Source organism: Vigna radiata, chromosome 11, assembly GCF_000741045.1.
Source record: "Vigna radiata var. radiata cultivar VC1973A chromosome 11, Vradiata_ver6, whole genome shotgun sequence".
NCBI lineage: Eukaryota > Viridiplantae > Streptophyta > Magnoliopsida > Fabales > Fabaceae > Vigna > Vigna radiata.
In genome coordinates, this window is record NC_028361.1 from 886,513 (window position 1) to 904,876 (window position 18,364).

The 18,364-nt window shown below is 33.3% G+C and overlaps 3 protein-coding genes across 7 annotated transcripts; all 3 read left to right on the forward strand.

Moving 5' to 3' along the window:
* The first annotated feature begins 1,568 nt into the window (after positions 1–1,568).
* Positions 1,569–10,593, forward strand: LOC106777525. 5 transcript variants are annotated; one of them, XM_022787437.1, is made up of 12 exons: positions 1,569–2,067; positions 2,515–2,600; positions 3,332–4,133; positions 4,266–4,351; positions 4,461–4,555; positions 4,744–5,046; positions 5,172–5,669; positions 5,846–6,533; positions 6,642–6,872; positions 6,971–7,095; positions 7,951–8,345; positions 8,931–10,593. In XM_022787437.1, exons 3-12 carry the CDS (start codon positions 3,363–3,365, stop codon positions 10,197–10,199), a joined length of 4,461 nt encoding a protein of 1,486 aa, XP_022643158.1. In that variant the 5' UTR covers positions 1,569–2,067; positions 2,515–2,600; positions 3,332–3,362; the 3' UTR covers positions 10,200–10,593. The 5 variants fall into 5 exon arrangements, with proteins under 5 accessions (XP_022643158.1, XP_022643159.1, XP_014520593.1 ...); XM_022787438.1 differs by having other exon boundaries at positions 2,515–2,589; XM_014665107.2 differs by having other exon boundaries at positions 2,522–2,600.
* Positions 10,594–11,860: 1,267 nt separating this feature from the next.
* Positions 11,861–13,912, forward strand: LOC106777527. The gene is made up of 5 exons (XM_014665110.2): positions 11,861–11,973; positions 12,220–12,337; positions 12,795–12,888; positions 13,465–13,545; positions 13,626–13,912. The coding sequence occupies exons 1-5, from the start codon at positions 11,940–11,942 to the stop codon at positions 13,761–13,763; spliced, it is 465 nt and encodes a 154-aa protein (XP_014520596.1). The 5' UTR covers positions 11,861–11,939; the 3' UTR covers positions 13,764–13,912.
* Positions 13,913–14,886: 974 nt separating this feature from the next.
* On the forward strand, positions 14,887–17,371 carry LOC106777526. The gene is made up of 4 exons (XM_014665108.2): positions 14,887–15,216; positions 15,335–15,580; positions 16,041–16,256; positions 16,750–17,371. The coding sequence occupies exons 1-4, from the start codon at positions 15,214–15,216 to the stop codon at positions 16,981–16,983; spliced, it is 699 nt and encodes a 232-aa protein (XP_014520594.1). The 5' UTR covers positions 14,887–15,213; the 3' UTR covers positions 16,984–17,371.
* The last annotated feature ends 993 nt before the right edge of the window (positions 17,372–18,364 follow it).

Genomic DNA, 18,364 nt, shown 5'->3' on the forward strand with positions numbered 1-18,364 from the left:
TTATTATATATATTTTAAAAAATAATTATTTTTTAAAATAAAAAATAAAAAAAAGACAGTTATTTTCTAAAATAAAAAATAAAATAAAAAATAGTAACTATTCGTAGATCAATTAGATTATAAATAAATAAATAATTTTTTTTATTTTAAATTAAATTTTAAAATTATTAAAATACACTTAATTTAAAAGTTAGTTTTTTATTTTAACAAGAATTTTTTTAATTTAACACTCTCCTCAAATATATTAACTAAAAAACATTAAATTTGTTGATAGATAATTTGATAATTAAGGAGTCACTCGTTCTTATCTTCAATATCTACTGCCTCTTTGTAGCTGATTTGTCTATTTTGTTATCTTTTTAAGTCAACGTCAAGAATATAAATATGTTGTACTATGTTTCTAGTTTTTTTTTTTTTTCTTATCTAGATATTCTAATTTCCCAATACATGCTACCCTAATATCTAATTTCCATATTATATTTTCATAAAAATATATTACTTTTCCCTAAAGTAATAATGTTCACTTTTTTGTTTTTGTAATTTTAAAATAAACACACGTGTGTCTTTTTGTAAAATGACACTTACCTTAATGAATAAACAATATTTATTTTTCTCGTACTTAAAACAGCACATTTACTGATATTTAAATAAAAATAAGTGAATTAAAAGTTTAAATTTTTAAATTTTAAAATACTAGAAAAAAATCTGAAAAAAAAAATTGAAAAAAGAAATGTGACTATATTAAAAAACATGGTCATTGCATACATGTATAAATATAAAGTATACCCTAAAATAAATATTTTGTAATTTGACTAAGCATTGCATATGAAATAGAACTACGTAAACAAAGAAAAATGAATCGTATTCTCCTAGTATAAAGTTGAGAAATAGAAGAAAAGAAAGACAAAAAAAAAGTGTTTTCTCTTGTATTATTTTTCATTTTTATAATCTTACACCACTTTTGATTATTTTATTTTTATTTCATATAAAAACTAAAAATAATAATATTTTTACAACATTTTTCGATAATATTTTAACATCACGTATATCTCATTTTGTAATGGATGCATGTTAGTTTTTTTTGTAAAAAAAATAAAATATTATTTTAATTTTATCTTCAAACATATTTACTTTTTATATTTTTTAATTATTTTTTATAATTAAAGAGAATCAATGGAAAAAGTGAAATTCGACTCCGAGGAATGACCGATCAAATGTGAGGCACAGACGCGTGCTAAAGAGGCGTTAGTGCTGACGCGCACCATTCCCACGCGCTACCGCAGCTAACACGCCTCACTAAAGTCACACGTGCGGGATGCTCACTTCATTCACCTTGACTTGTATGTCTTGGTGGGCCCAGCTTCAATTACAATTATAATAAAACCTAAATAAATAATAAATGACCGAATAAATAAATAATAAATAGCGAGCTGAAAATAAAAAGATTAACATATAAAATAAACGTAAAAAGCAAAATAGATAAATATGGAAAAAAATATGTGAAATGGAAAATAGCTAAGAATTCTGTTTTAAGGATTTTGAATTTTGACTTAATTTTAATGAATCTATATGTTTTTGAGTTTGGGAAATTTTTTGAAGAAGCTACAAAGAGAGAGATGACAGTTTAAGACAGCTGGGTCAGATTGATGGATTTGGATTCTGATGAAAAAATAAAAAGCCCATTTGCAAGATTTGATTTTTATTTATATTTTTGTTGAGATGAGAGATAGAGGCAGGGAAAGTGAAGAGAGAAGAAGAAAAAACGGAAGGAAATTTATTATATAATTTATCTCGCAATTAATTTTATTGAGTATAAATAAATAGGGAGTTTGTTCGTTGTATGAAATTCCGTGTCTCTGTGGGTGTGTGTGTTAGGCTGTGAAATTTGCATGCTCTTCATCTCATCTTTGAACCCTTCATTTTGAATCTCCATTTGCTGGATCGTCACAGATACTCTAAACTCTCATAACCCACAATTTTCAAGACGCAGATTTCCGACACTGCAAACCACGCCGTACCCGCCACTTCGCGCTTTCTTCTTTCTAATCGGAATTTGCCTAACGCAAGGTGAGGCTTGCAATGCAAACAAGATGGTTTCCATCTCAATTTTTGTATGTTAGGGTTTTTTATTCTAATTTATATTTACCCTCCTAAAATCGGTTCCGCTCCTTTTATTTTGTTGATTGATTGCAACTGTTCTCGTTTTTGTTAAGGTGAATTTATGGGGACAGTAGGGCAGTTGTTGGTTCTTACAGGGGGATTTTAGAATAATTCAGTGCTTGGTTGGGTTAGGGTTTCGTTTTGTCTGTGGAATGGATTCTGGGACTTGGGGGATTTGTATTTTTAGGGGACCTTTTAGCACACTTTAATTAGCATTTGCAAAATTGTAATCTGTTAGATTCTGGGTTGAGGGAGCATCTCATGGAGTGGTACCTGCTTAGTACCTTTTATGTAAAAGTTGGGGTAATGTTTGTTAGTGTGGTTTGGATGTAAATTCTGCGTGACATTGAGCAGTTTCCAGATTCTAGAACCTCGGTTATGGGTCATCAATCATCTTAATATCCCAGGAGAACGTGCTGAGATAACAGGGTAATTCAGAGGTTGTTCCTTTTCTTCTTTTATGGCAATCCGGTTATTGTTTTGTCGCTCCGAAATATCTGCCACATTGAGTAACTTTATGGTCTATTCAAATCGAGAGGTGGACAGATAAAATAGCATTAAACCATTATGACTGGCAACTTGCCACGGGATAAAAATTTTATACATTTAATGTGCAAAAATTGTAGAAGTGGGCGATTATATGCATATATCAATGTATCATGTGTGTGCATTGTTGGTCTTGGTATAAATGTTTGGTTTACTGTTTTCTTCATTTCCTATTGTCCCAGTCGAGCAGCTGCTTATCTATGCAAAATTCTACCGGAAGCAAAGCAAAACTATATTTCTGGAATTACATACAGTCTTCATCTTTCTTTATGTTTAAAGAAGAACTCATTGATATATAAGCACAGCTATTGAGTAAATCCATGTTAAAATCTTGTAACTTTGCCCCATATCCAAGTAAATCCATGAATGGCTCAATGTCCTCATATTAGAAAAAAAGATAACTCCCGTCTGGAACTTCAAAATATGGTTCACAAATATGATATAAGCCAAATGTAGCTCGTGTGCTTTCAATTGTGATAAATCATTCATGTTAATTCTATGGAGTAACTTAGAGAAAATTTATTATTTGAGATCTCCATAACCCTCTGTGAAAAGCAATTTTGAGAGTTTGACTCAAAATTTTCATCTCTCCTCTAACTTATATCTTCTTTTGATTATTTATCAGCTGAATCTGGAAAAGGTTTTTCAGAAGTTCTATGACTCAGAACACTGATATGAGACTTGAATCGGGAACTTGCAATGTGTGCTCGGCTCCTTGTTCATCTTGCATGCATCTTAATCATGCTCTCATGGGGTCAAAGGCTGAAGAGTTTTCTGATGAAAACTGTCGCATAGGAGCGGCTGTTGATCAGTATTCTATGGATGAGGATAATGCATATTCTCCTAGGAGCAGAGCTTGTGAAAGCTCACAACAAACTGTCAGCGAAGCAAGTAATATGCAGAGTGTTAATTCAAGTCAAGATGCTCTGTCTGAAAATGCCAAGAGTAGACAGATCATACTGAATAAGTATCAGGATTCCAAACATTTAGAAGGTCACGATGACAACACTTCTTGTATTAGTAGATCCAGTGATGCTAATTTAGTGAATGTTAGCCATCAAAGGAATGAAGAACGAATAACAATGCATGAGGAGAGGGGTTCATGTTCTCTTGTGTCAGAAAAATTTTCTGAATGCACCATTGAGAATTTTAGTTCTTCATGTACCAAGGAAAGAGAACCTGTTGTTTCTGGTGAGAAATGTACTACGGTTAAGGATGGTCTTATTGAGAGTACTTCCAACGTTTTACTAAAGGTATGCCCAAAGTTAGAGGCAGACACTGACGTCTGTGAAGCTAACAATGAAGATCCTAAATGTTCAGTTCAAGATGGACAGTGTGAGAAAGCTGCAGAGCTGGTTAAATCGCCTGCGAAGCGGGAAACTCAATCTGAAGATGAGAGTGATGAATCAGATGTTGTGGAACATGATGTGAGTATCTTTCCTTTTCTCTCTACTGAAACTAAATTTGATTGAGATGAAACTGAGAGGAGTCAAATGCATTGACATCTGTGGAGATGCTTATCCTCAAATTCATTTCTGATTGCATTGTCTGGTAAATAGGTAAAGGTGTGCGACATCTGTGGAGATGCTGGTCGGGAGGATCTACTTGCTATATGTAGTAGGTGCAGTGATGGTGCAGAGCACACGTATGCATAAGAAACTTTCACCTTATTTTTTAGTTTCTATTAATATTGTTGCAAATTTCTTTTTCTAATTATCAAACTGGATTTTACCATTATTATTTCTTTGAATCAGCTACTGTATGCGAGAAATGCTTGAGAAAGTTCCTGAAGGGGATTGGTTGTGTGAAGAATGCAAAGACGCAGAAGAGAATGAAAATAAAAAACCGGGTAAGAGTGAAGTTGTATATCATATCACAAGAAAGGCATTTTGGGTCCCACGTTTTGCACGCAAACATTTTACACACCCTTTGTGCTTTTTGTGAGCTGAATTTGCATGCTATTTGAGTTCATAGACGTTCAAGCATCCATATCTATGGCTGTATCTGACATTTCTGGAATGAAATTTTGTGATTCAGATGTTGAAGACAAAAAAATTGTTGAAGTTAGTTCAACTTCACAAGTTACTTGCAAAAGACTTTCTGATAACATTGACGTAGCTCCAGCAGCAAAAAGACAAGCTCTTGAATCAAGCACAGGATCGCCAAAGACATCAAGCCCCAAGAGATTAGTTCCACTGTCCCGAGAATCTTCATTTAAGAGCTTAAATAAATCTAAAGTGAAGCCTGGTCTTCTGATACCTAGTCGAAACAACTCTGGTGGTAGTGACTTAGAGATTGCTCGCTCTCCTTCCACTGGTCCCAGGGGTCAAACTTCAAAGGGTATTAATTTAATTTTCAGACGTTCTGCTTCACTGCAATTTTTTGTGTTTTCTGTGTGTAATTATTTTGTATTAAATATCCCATAGTTTCATTTATTCTAAGCACAAATTGTTTCTTATGAATAGGTATGTTAATGAAATCTAATTCATTCAGCAATGTAAATTCCAAGCCAAGAGTCAAACTTGTTGATGAAGTTGTTCCCTCCAAACCAAAAGGGGTTAATGAACATGCTTCAAAGAACACGGAGATGCCTGCTCGAACCACAGGCAAATCAACATTATTCAAATCTCCAAGTTTGGGGAGAACAAATCCAACCGAATCAAAAGTTAAAATGCTTTCACCCAAGTCTGCAGCTGTGCAGGATTTGAAAGGATCTAGGCATTTAAAAGAATCAGGTGCAATTGATAGGAAATTTCCATCTAGGATTGATCGGCCTGCAGTTAGTTCTGTTGTTTCCACTGCTAAGGGTGATCAAAGGCTCACACCTCGTGCTGAATCCAGTAAACCTTCAACAATGAACAACAATCGAGAGTTAAAGGCTAATCAGGATGGAAAAGCAAATGCATTATCAAGGTCAATGAGCAATATTAACCGGAAAAGTCTGGAGCCTCAAATTATTTCAGGTGTGATCTCTATACCTGCTATCTATTTTCTTTCTTTTTGGTGGGGGTGACGAGGTTAATTTGCTGCTCTTGATAGGTTGGTTTCATTTTCAGGTGTGGCATCCTTCTTTCAGATCTAGGTTTTGTGCTATCTTATAATATTATTTCTAATTTAATTTAATTTTTTAAATTTATAGAGAGAACATCAATCCGTATTGATGAAGCTCAACAGGATGTGCTGCCTCGAGCACGGGAGACAGCTAATCAGATTGAGAAAAGCAGAGATAGTTCTAGTGATCGCGTAAGGCCAGCAGTTCCTACTTCAAAGCCCCCATTCTGTCAAAAATGTAAGGAATTTGGCCATGCTATGGAATGTTGCAGTGTTGGCACTACACAAGAATCTGGTGCTGAAATATCTGTAACTACGTCGAGTAGTTCAAAAGAGGAAATGCATAAAGGCAATATATTGAAAGCTGCAATTCAGGCTGCACTACTGAGAAGGCCTGAAATTTACAAGAAGAAAGAAGTATCTAACCAAACTGATGAGGTTTCTACCTCAGGCACAGATTTAAATTGTGAAGTGACTTCAAATGACCCAGTGTTGGTTTCCAGCACACTGAAGAATAGTATATCTGCTGAAGAAACCCCTGAACAACAGGAAATCCTTGAGAACTCTACCTCAGATTCTTCCAAATCTTCTTCTGCCAATGATTTTAAGCAACTAAAGTCTTGTCCGACTGATTCTCGATCCCAACCAGGAAAGTCAGCTTCTAATTGTCTTGCAGCTGGAAAAACTGTAGTGAAAGACATGTCTGATAAAGCCGTGACATTGTCGATTGTTCCTTCAAAGACGTTGGCCTTTCCTGAATACGAATACATATGGCAGTATGGAACATCTTATGATGAACTAGCTTGTCTCTTGTTCTGGATTGCTCTTAGTGTTTATTAATTATCTTGTTCTGCAATATACATAAGCTTGTTGTTTGCTTGCAGGGGTGCCTTTGAAGTGCATAGAAATGGAAAGCCTCCTGATTTATATACTGGACTTCAGGCGCATTTATCTTCTTGTGCTTCTCCTAAGGTTCTTGGAGCAGTGAACAAATTTCTTCCTAGAGTTTCTTTCAATGAAGCTTCTCGCTTGAGCATGTGGCCTTCGCAATTTGATCATGGTGGTGTTACTGAAGATAATATAGCTCTATACTTCTTTGCCAGTGATGTTGAAAGGCATGTATATGGATATTATTCTTATATTGACTGTAGAGCATGAAGTGCAAATATATATTTCTTGTAATAATTGACTTTTTAATGATATTCTGACACAGTTACGAGAGACACTACAAAGGTCTTTTGGATCGCATGATTAGAAATGATTTAGCACTTAAGGGAAACTTTGAGGATGTTGAACTGCTGATATTCCCTTCCAATCAGCTTCCTGAAAATTCACAGCGTAAGAAATCATTTCATACATTTGTCAAACAATCTAACATCCTAAGCAATGTGTGAAAGGTTACTTGCAAGGTCGGGCTTTGTTTGGAAGTTTATGCTTTGATTAGTGTTCATGGACTCCTTAAATTATTTAATGTGCAATTCTTGGTGTAAGATGATTTGAAAATTCTCGATGAAAGATAGCATTCCTTTGTTTATTTTGCACCTTATATTTTTTCTTTTTTTCCATATGGTTATTTGTCATATGCCTGAGTGATGAGCCTTAACCTAATAACGAGTTTTTGGGAGGTTCTCAACTGGTATTAGATCCTTCCATATGGTCTTTTAGTTGCAAATAGGAAGCAGAGGTAGTGGCTCCAGCTTTGTCATTTTTGCCAATGACTTCTCTCAAAGGCTAGTGTACATTCAGCTAGTGTGTGGGCACAGGGGGCAGCATGGTGGATTGTTAGGATTCAATCACATGGTTGGAACTTGAACCCCACATTGAAAGCATGAAATTTGTTTTTTTTTTTTTTTTTTTTTTAATTTTTTTGGCAAAGGACAGTGGTTAGCTTTTTGTTGTGGTTCTCCCAATGTCTGCATCAGTTGGGGAATCAAATCCATTATAATGAAGTGGTCATGAATTCGATATTGCTTGTCATTCTTAAAAAAAATTGAACATTAGCATACGATAGGTGTGCTAAGGAGGCATGTTAGATATAAAACCATTAGCTTTTGGTGGAGAGTTTGTCCTTGACAAATGGGCTTGTTTGGCTTGCAGTTTAAATGACTGATTATGTGACTGTTTTAAAAAGAAAAGAATTGTTTAAATTCAGACACACATCTGGAATGCTAATGATCCTTTTTTTTTTGACAGGCTGGAATATGTTGTTTTTTTTATGGGGCATATTTAGGGGGAGGAAGATGAATCATTCTGATTCTACAAAAAAGGTTTGTATTCCCAGTTTGAACGTAATGCCAGCCGAGGAGAAATCTTCAACTGTTGTTTTGACTGTGCCTGAGATACATTGTTTGGCCAAGTGCAAGGATGAAGAAACAATGGGTCGGCATAGATCATGCAATGCACTTGTCCCCTCCACATCCACAGACCAACATCCAACTACTGGATGTAGGAATATCGATGTCAATGACCAGACTCATTTGGATCTACAAGTAAATACAGAGAAGCTAGATGGTAGGATTGAATCAAAGTGGCTTCCAACTACCACGACTCTGTTATGTCAAGAGACGATCTCCACTGATTCGTCCTCGGTAATGCTTTTATCCTTAAATATGTAAATTTGATAGATCGAAAGGTTTGTTATAAAATTGATAAAAATCTACTTGAATGCATGTGTGATGTTAGCATTGTGATCTGGTTGTTGTCCTTCATACTAAGTATTTTTAAGAAATGATATTAGTGGCGTATGGAAGCAAGTCAGAACAAGGCCAAAAGATATAGTGGATATTGTGTTGAATGGCAAAACCATGGCTGTGATAAAAATATTTCTATGTGTGTATGTCATGAGGAAATCCCGCTATATGAGCATCTTGTTGCTTTGATGCTATGATATGAATTGTAATTACCTTGAGATCACCATTTAGAAAACCATTTTGTGAGTATTAGTTGTTATCATTGATGCCAATGTTCTCAGTTAGTTGAAGGATGCTTAATGCGTAATTTCCCTAAGCATAATTTCCTTGTTGTATGTTTATCATCTTTTTACTTGTAAGCTATGCTGTGAATTGCAACTACCTGGAGATCACTATTTAAAAAAAACCATTTTTGTGAAGAGTAGTTGTTATCATTGATGCCAATCTTCTCAGTTTGTTGAAAGACGTTCTTGCTTTATGCAGAAAGCTAGCGTGCCTGAACAGGGACCATGCAAAGAGTCTAAAGCTCCCGAAGCCATGGGAAAAAGTGCAAGCAGGAGTGTTATGGAAACAAAAATTGATTCTGATATTTCTGTCAAAGAAGAGAAAACGTTGTCTGTGATTCCTTCTGAAAAAGGTGCTGCAAGCAATATTACTAAGGATAAAATTTCTGAGAAAATAAACAGTGATGAAGACCATCAAAGGCCTAAGGAGAAACAAAAAGAGTATCGTCACTACAGTATTGATTTGGAGGCAAATATTGACAATGAAGAAACAGGTGATGCAAGCGATTTGAGTAAGGAGAAAAACTCAATAACAATTATTGGTAATGAAGATCAGAAAGGGCCTATGAGGAAACAGAAAGATAATCGTTATATTGACTTAGAGGTAGCACTTGAAGATGAAGAAACAGATCTTGTAAGCAATATACGCGGGGATAAAATTTTAGAAAAAATGGATGTTGAGGAAGATTGGCGATGGTCTAAGAGGAAACGAAAAGATGATCACTATATCGACTTGGAGGCAACTTTTCAGGGCGACCCAAGCGCAGAAGAGATAAATTGTCAGCTACCTAATGATAAAGTTAAACATATAGATCTTTCTGACACAATTATGCAGGGTTCTGCTGTCAGTTGTCAGAAAATGCCTTGGAGTCAGGGAAATGTCAAGTTAGAAGACACAGAAAGTTCTGGCAAGAAGCTTAAGACTGGTTTCGGTGGGATCTATGGTTCTGGAGGTAGAGACTCTTTTAATGACAGTTTTACATCTCTTGGAAATGATCTTGGTTCCTGTTCTTCAGTTGAGGACAAAGGATGCGAGGAAGCTTGTGATGAGAAAATTATCAGGGAGGACTTGGGAACGATGGAAAGAACCTTCTTCCCAGTGGGCAAACACAATATTAGCAACTCACTGTCTGTGCTGAATAGCTTGTCAACCAAAGGGGTTGGTGAATATGATAAAGGATTTCAGGATGTGATTCCTAATCTAGAGCTTGCCTTAGGGGGCAAATCGAAAGCACTGCCGGCACCAGCTGCGCCCAAGGGTATGTTGCCTTTCTTAGTCGGGCCAGTAGACAGGCAAAATAACCGCCCAGATAGCTTGGGAGATGGGCAGGAGGATGATGGTGTTGCTGCATCTCTTTCCCTCTCTCTGTCCTTTCCATCTCCAAACAAGGAACACAAAAAACCTGCAGAGCTTTTACCTGATGGCCAGCGTATGGACAACTCGTTTTTCCTTTTTGGGAGAAAATAAATTTGCTGGTGGCTCATATTATATATATATATATATATATATATATATATATATATATATATATATATATATATATATTTTGGAATCATGTAAATTATCTTATCTTGTTCCGGATGGCCCAGCCTGTATGATAGATAGATATATAATCTTCCAGCCCCTCCCCCTCCCTACACAAGAAGGAGCCATTGTCCACAACAAGAGTCAATAATTTTTCTTTTCTCTTTTTAATCCTATGTCAATACATGTTTCTATGTTAGCCTTTTTTGTTTTCAGAATTTATAGTTAACGGCTGTTTGTATATATAGAGAGAATTGAAGCCGGCATAATTTCATGTGTTACTAGGAACTTGCGGATGACTATTTTTATGGCAGGGTTTCCTCTGTTCCTGGCTCCACCCTCTGTTCCTGGCTCCATGCTGTCTTTTTTTCATCCTGATATATATATATATATATATATATATATATATATATATATATATATATATATATATATATATACACACACACACACACTCGGTAAGCTCTGAATTACTGAATTAGTTCTATGTAGAAATTCAACTCTTGTTGCAGAAATTGAAGTTCATGATTTTGGCGTTTGATTGTTCCGCTCGATGATAGTATGATTTCAAGGGCAAAGTTCAATGGCAGTGTTGTGATGTATCAAACTAGTTATGTATTTTCTCATGATAGTTAATATATCAATAAACAAGCTTAGAATGTACACTGATTTTGTTTTAAGAACAAACTTCACACCATGAAAGTTCTCTCCTCAAAAGAAGGAATAACTTCAAGTTTAAGGAAATAATCACATTTTTCTTAATAGAATTCTACCCATTTGTCTATCTTTAAGTTGATATGAGGTTCACTTGGTTTTTCTCATTTTATCAAAGTAAAAACTACATTATATATTACTGTATAATATGAACACCATTTTGTACCTAATCATTCTATTTTACCATTTATTAGATCTCAATTTTTAAAAAACCAAACTCAATAATATTTGAAGTATAAAAGGAATATCAAAATAATGTTTGAAGTAGAAAAGGAATATCTTTTTTGTAGGATTTTACATTTTTAAGAGAATATTTTTAAAATATAAAATTTATGGAGTGTCATGTTAACCATGGTGACATTTTCATGAAATTAAACGAAAATCCATGGATGAGTAGACTACGTATTTCATTACAATAATATTACATAATTTTTTTTACGGATAATGATGTTCTTCTATGAACAACTTTAAACAGTTGAATTAATTCGGACAATATTTATTTAATATTTTTATATTTTTGAAAAATATTAATATTTCATTATTCATTTCGATGATTTTGATATAAACAAAAAATTAAAGAACAACTTTCAATAATAAAATGTAATATGACTAAAATTACAATTATATATATATATATATATATATATATATATATATATATATATATATATTTATTAGAAATAATAGTAATTATGTAAAATGACAAATTGTTCGTATTGGTTGAAGATTAAATTTAAATTGATAGTACTAGTTGTATTGTAGATTTTAAACGAGAATCGATTTAAAAAATGATAAAATATTTATTTGAAGTTATGAAAATGCTAATAGACAGATAAACAAAAAAAAATTGTGGTGATGAACAGTGATTATTTTATAGAGAAAAATAACAAATAAATAAATTAAAACTATCTTCAGACATCTCTCACTCTCTCCTCACACACACACTCTCTGGTTCACTTTCTTTCTCTCATGGCAGCTTCTTTAACACCTTTCTCCATTTCAGGTGAATGATTTTCTCTGTGCTCCTAATAATCCTTTGGTTTCTAATGCTGCATCAGAAATTTTTTCCCTTTTATCATTGTTTTTCAGTCACTGGTACTTTGATTTTTAGGGTTTTTCTCCAAGTGGTTTTATTAATTTGGATTTTGTTTTCCTGATTCCCATTAGCGAGTTGAGAATATCTGTAGGATTAAGAGTTGTTGAGTTAAATTTTGCAATAAATCTTGGTGTTGTTGTTTTGTGGGAGTAGGAGGATCTCATACGAAGCGTTACTCATGTGGATTTGGACCTAAGGTCACGGTTCAAAGAAAATCAAACCTTTTGATCAAGAAGAATAACCGCTCTTCATCAATTTCTGCTGAATACCGGTAGGCTATTTTCAACTTATTTTCTATCTCGACTTACTAGGAATTCACCCAAGACAAATTTCAAGTTATTGTGTTTTAAAATTAAACAAACCATCATAGCATAACCCTTGTCAGCCTCGAAATGGACGATATGGCTTTGTCTTTACATTTACATCTTCTTGGAAATATTTTGTGAATCTCTAAATAGAGTTTCAGGAATGTCTTTTTTATTTTGGTATGTGCACAAGTAGCTGTTTTCCCTGTATTGGAAGAAAAAGAAATGGTAACCAACTAGTCACTTTGGTGCTAATTTTTATCTCATTATTCTTGAGATTATTTTGGTGCTAATTGTCTTTTAAATTCTGGGTTCTTGGAGAAATGGTTGGAATTTTCTAGTCAGCTTATCTCATTAGTGGGTTGTTTTGGAAGATTATGCAAACATCTATTGCTCTTTTTATTTGCTGTCTCTCTTGTATAGTGATAATGGAGGAGGTGGAGGTGGGGATTTTCTTGCTGGCTTTCTTCTGGGTGGTGCAGTATTTGGAACTGTAGCTTATATCTTTGCTCCCCAGGTGATTCCTTTTTACTTTAATTTTAAACTTATTTATGACTACATAATGTAACTGCAGACAATGCTGATTGATGAACAAGCTTGATTATACAATTAAAAGAAGGGATAGTATGATACATTAACGGTGGTAGATAACTTCTTTCATAAAAGAAAGCCTTTTATTTCTTCATTCTACAAGGAAATGAAGTCATCGACAATGGACTCGTCATTGTGAACTACATCATTGTTGTTTCATTACTTAGTGGGACGTTTGTTTCATGCTCCAATGGATTATTTTCTTTTCTAAGGAGTGAAAAAGAACTAGTGAATTTTCTCTTGTATATGCTATTGCTTATGATATCAAAGTGCTGTGATGATAAACTGGATTCATAAATGTTGCTTTTATGACACATTTGAAAAATGTCTATATAGTGTCACTAATCTCCCATCTTGGGCAAAGTTTTGTTTTTTGTTTTTTGAATAGAGCTGAATTGCTTGAAAGTTTTGGCAAAAAGACATTTGCATTATTCCTCTATTTGTTGTAGTCCTGTTACCTCTATTACTATTTACACTCATGGCATTTTGGATCGCTCTTCAGATTAGAAGATCTCTGCTGAATGAAGATGAGTATGGGTTTCGCAAGGCAAAAAGACCAATATATTACGATGAAGGGTTAGAGGTACTTATGCATGATTTTACTTTAGATTCAACTTTGTTATTGGAACATGCTGAGTTTCTTACTGTCACTTTTGAAAGCAGAGGACCAAGCAGACCTTAAACGAGAAGATAAGCCAACTAAATTCTGCCATTGATAATGTATCTTCCCGTTTGAGAGGTGGCAATAACGTGCCTGCTTCAAAGATAGAAAGTGATCCTGAGGTGGAAGCAACTATGTGAAACGCATTCAGTTTGATATTGTGGTCGATGTTGTTTTCACGGATTGTTGAATCAATATAGTTTTTCCTTATGCTGAACTAATATAGATAAAGCTGTCAAATTTTAACTTTTGCCCCCCTTTGGTAATGGATCATTTTTGTTTCAGTTCATGATGCTGTTTCGATTGTGGAGGCATTCTGCAAACACACTTGGCGTTTATTGTTTGTTATTTTGATAACTACCAAATACAATTAACAAATTCAGAAACCAAACAAACTCAAAATAATAAAGTAACTTAACAAAGAACAAAAAAATGTTGCTGTCCAAGCAATAATTGTAGCCACCATTGTTACTTAGGATCAAACACTTTTCGGAGTTTGTTTGTGGTGGTTTTATCTTTGAAAAAAATTATGTGAAAGAAAATGTTAGAAGTTTTATATCCAACAATTTATTATATATAAATAGATATAAATTTTATTTTATAAGTCAAATCTGTAAAGTTAATTTAGATTTAAAATATTTTTTTGACGAATTGATAATAAAACTTAAATGAAGAGGATAAAAAAGTTATATTATAGATATGTGACTATTTTAAAAGCATACATTGTTTTAACAAGATTATTGAAAGCATATTGCACTTACTTTTTATGCTTGAGCATCATTATGTTCTTTATTTACTATGTAAAATGCTCACCTTTCCATTGCCCCCACACATCTCCACATCTGAACCTTCCAATTTTCAATACATCTCCACATCTGAACCTTCCAATTTTCAATAGGAAAAACTTTTTTTAAAAACACTTTTTTAACAATTTTTATAATGACAGCTTGTGATTGGTCTATTTTAAATATTTTTTAAACATAAATTCAAATAGATTAATAAAATGATGACACGTGTCCTGTTGTCAAAAAAATTGTAAAAAATATTGTTAAAATATCATTCCCTTTTTCAATAATGTAAAAACACTGTTTCCAACCGTCTCACACCTCAATCTTTGCCCTATTCTTTACCCAACCAAAGCAGAAAACAGTAACACCATTGCTACATATTAATAATATTAAATAATACGAATGAACCATTAATATAACCTGAAAATGATTATTCTAAAATTTAAAAAATTTATGGAATGCAATAATTTAAGGTTGTCTTTATTTTTTGAAATAATTAATAATAAAGTAGGCCATCAATTCTTGATTGTGAAATAGGTATGGTGCTTGGTTTGGGATGGGAGTGAGGTTTGGATGCAGACTTTGAAGAAAACCAAAATCATAAAAACACTACCTTTACTTTCTGCCTTCATCATCGGCCACCCACCAACTACAAGCTTATAGCTCCATTCCTACAAACTTTTTCCCTTTTCTCTTCTCTCTGCCATAACATACCATATTCAGACAAACTTCTTTTTTCCTCCTTTGTGTTTCTGCCATAAGAGAAATCAAACCCAAAAGTACATCAACAACAACAATCATTATGGTTAGTAGTATCATTAGTACCAACATCAATGCAACCCACACGTGTGCATTTCTTTTCTTTCTTCTTTCTTGTGTTTTGCAAATTGTTCTTTGTTATGGATTCTATTGCATGGAATTAGGGGGGTGGAGGAGATGCAACTGGGGTGATGAGAGGTCCCAATGAAGAAGATGATGCTGTTGGAAAGAATGAAGATGAAAAGTGGCCACCTTGGCTTAGGCCACTTCTCCAAACAAGTTTCTTTGTTCAATGCAAAGTCCACGCAGATTCCCACAAAACTGAGTGTAACATGTATTGTTTGGACTGTAACAATGGAGCCCTTTGCTCTGTCTGTCTTGCTTCTCACAGAGAACATAGAGCTATTCAGGTAAAAACTTTGCCTTTAACGTTTAGTGACTAATACTTCAATCAATTCATTGTCTTTGGGAGATCTATGACTTTTTTATCCAATTCTGTGGTGATTTGAACTCAACCCCCCTTATGGGTAAAGCTCAAGAATTTGGATTCCTGTATTCTGATTCTGTAACTTTTCTGCATTATTGTTACTTTGTTATGATCAAACCAAACCAAACCCTTTTTGATTGATCCTAAAAATATTTGTCTCTTGTATTGCTTTATCGGTGGTTACACGTTCCATTCAATGCTGAATTATGCATTCAAAGTCAACTATGGATGGCCAGTTAAAGTTAGCACTTTGAATTTTCTGAGATGGATTGTTTTATTTATTATTTTGACATTTTGGTCTTCCATTGTAGCTAAACTAAATAGTGATGATTTTAACATCTGATGTTTTGTTCTTGTGTTCTTCTGTCTTGTTTTTTTCACAGATAAGGAGATCTTCATACCATGATGTGATAAGGGTGTCAGAGATTCAAAAATTTGTGGACATAACAGGTGTTCAAAATTACATTATAAACAGTGCCAAGATTGTGTTCTTGAATGAAAGGCCTCAGCCTAGGCCTAGCAAAGGAGTCACCAACACCTGCAAAGTATGTGAGCGCAGCCTTCTTGATTCATTCAGCTTCTGTTCTCTTGGTTGTAAGGTATATATGTCTATAGTTGCAGCAGCTTTGCATGCATTATCCTATTTTAAAAGTAGACTATATATATATACACTGTCATTTAATCATATAACATTGTTAATTGTTTCCTTAAAAATCACTACAACGATAGCTTGAGACTGATCAAATTTGTTTCCTTTTGGACATTTCCTGTACAAAGTACATAACATTTTCGGCAACCTTTTTAGTTTCTCTTGGAGACATAACAAAAGAACAATATTTTAAGCATATAAGAAGATACTTTGACACCCAAATTCTAACAAATTTTTGATACCAGATACGTGTCATAAGCCAATTGGTTTGTGTGCTTCAATTTTTTTAAACATTAAACACACTGACCAATTGATTTATGACACGTGTCCAATGTCAAAAATTTGTTAGAATTTAGGTGTCAAAGAATCATTGTCCTTTAAGCATAGATGAATCTTTCTGTGAATAAAGTTACATCCTAAAGTCTTCAATTTTTTCCTGCCAGATGGTTGGAACCTCCAAGAAGTTCCGGAAGAAGAAAATGTTAGCTGAGACAGATGGGTCTGATGGCGAAGAATCAATCAATGGCATGAGCAATGAAAGTGTAAGAATCAAAATCCTGAGCTTCACAGCATCAACACCACCACCAACGGTGGTAAATCACAGAACTGCTAAGAGGAGAAAGGGTGTCCCACATAGATCTCCAATGGGGGGTACCCTTATCATAAAATACTACTAATGGTAGGTTGATGGTTTCAGGTGACTTACCAAACAATAGTTATACTCTTCACAACATTATTTAACAACATTTTAACATCATTTACGTGTTATCATGTGATTGATACATATTGATGTTTATTATTGTTATTAATTATAAAATAATTTTAAATCAATCACATAATAATGACACGTAAATAATGTCACAATGTTGAAAAAAAAAAAATTATGAAGATGTCATTATCTTCCCCTTAAAGATGCAACACTGCTTTATGGCATCCTCGGACAATGTATCATACCTTAATAAAGTTACAACACCTGAGCCACTGTTCCCTGAGGCCGGTCTTGGAACTGTATCACTATCTTGTATAGTGCAAAATATAGGAGGAAAACAATGTATAGAAAATATCTATTTGTCAACTTCTGTAAAATAAGTTGAATCATTAATTGTTTGATAAGATAAAGTTATTATTAATATGGATAATAATATTTTAATAACTCTTTCTTAACAATTTTTTGACAACAGGACACGTATCATAATTTTATTGGTATGTTTGAATTTATTTTAAAAAAATATTTGAAACGGACCAATCACAAACTGTCTCATATGCGTTGTCAAAAAAATTGTAAAAAAAAAAGACTTTTTCCTATCAATATTATTATTATTATTATTATTAACACATGAAAAAGCATCCACAAAAACAAGATAAGACAGTGAAAGAGACATTATAGGATTAATAGAGGGACCCACAGAAGAAAAAAGAGATGAAATTTTTATTTTCTTGAAAAATTCAGAATAAGCTTGGCCATTAGTAGTTGGGCTGTGTGGCACACTATGCTACCACACCATTAATCATTCAATTACACTAGCCCTTGTTATTAGATTTAATTATACTTTTAATTCATATGAAATTTTGGTTTTTTACATTTTTTACCCTAACTTTAATTACATTTTAACTGCATATTTATATTAATTGTTAGATTGAATTTAGTGACAAAGAATTTGATTTAAATGATAATAAGATTAAAATAAATAAAGAAAAAATAAATTAAAAATTCAAGTCACATTAAGTATATGAAGACTAAAAAACACAATCAAATATTGTTCTTACCACACCGTTTTAAGTACTAAATTCATTTTAGTATTTGAAGTTGTCATAGTCAATCCAATTGATTTTTAAGCTTTTTTTTTTTAATAATAAAGTAGTCTTTAAAATTACACATCATCAATTATAACAGTCATTTCATTTTATTTCTTTTTAAAATTAATATATTTTTTATAAATAATTATACTTCATATTTGGAGTAGATGACGAACTGGCCATTTTCAACCATGTCTATGATATATTATCAATATTTGACATTTTAAAATAATACAGTATGTAGAACGAATTTATTTAGTT

What these genes read in the sequence shown, in the direction of transcription:
- LOC106777525 (XM_022787437.1), top strand. Translation starts at nt 3,363, where the DNA reads ATGACTCAGAACACTGATATGAGACTTGAATCGGGAACTTGCAATGTG. An exon ending in CAGATGTTGTGGAACATGAT is followed by an intron (nt 4,134 to 4,265) that starts GTGAGTATCTTT and finishes TCTGGTAAATAG; the next exon opens with GTAAAGGTGTGCGACATCTG. An exon ending in GAATGAAAATAAAAAACCGG is followed by an intron (nt 4,556 to 4,743) that starts GTAAGAGTGAAG and finishes TTTGTGATTCAG; the next exon opens with ATGTTGAAGACAAAAAAATT.
- LOC106777527 (XM_014665110.2), top strand. Translation starts at nt 11,940, where the DNA reads ATGGCAGCTTCTTTAACACCTTTCTCCATTTCAG. An exon ending in AACACCTTTCTCCATTTCAG is followed by an intron (nt 11,974 to 12,219) that starts GTGAATGATTTT and finishes TTGTGGGAGTAG; the next exon opens with GAGGATCTCATACGAAGCGT. An exon ending in CTTATATCTTTGCTCCCCAG is followed by an intron (nt 12,889 to 13,464) that starts GTGATTCCTTTT and finishes ATCGCTCTTCAG; the next exon opens with ATTAGAAGATCTCTGCTGAA.
- LOC106777526 (XM_014665108.2), top strand. An exon ending in GAGAACATAGAGCTATTCAG is followed by an intron (nt 15,581 to 16,040) that starts GTAAAAACTTTG and finishes TTTTTTTCACAG; the next exon opens with ATAAGGAGATCTTCATACCA. An exon ending in TCTGTTCTCTTGGTTGTAAG is followed by an intron (nt 16,257 to 16,749) that starts GTATATATGTCT and finishes TTTTCCTGCCAG; the next exon opens with ATGGTTGGAACCTCCAAGAA.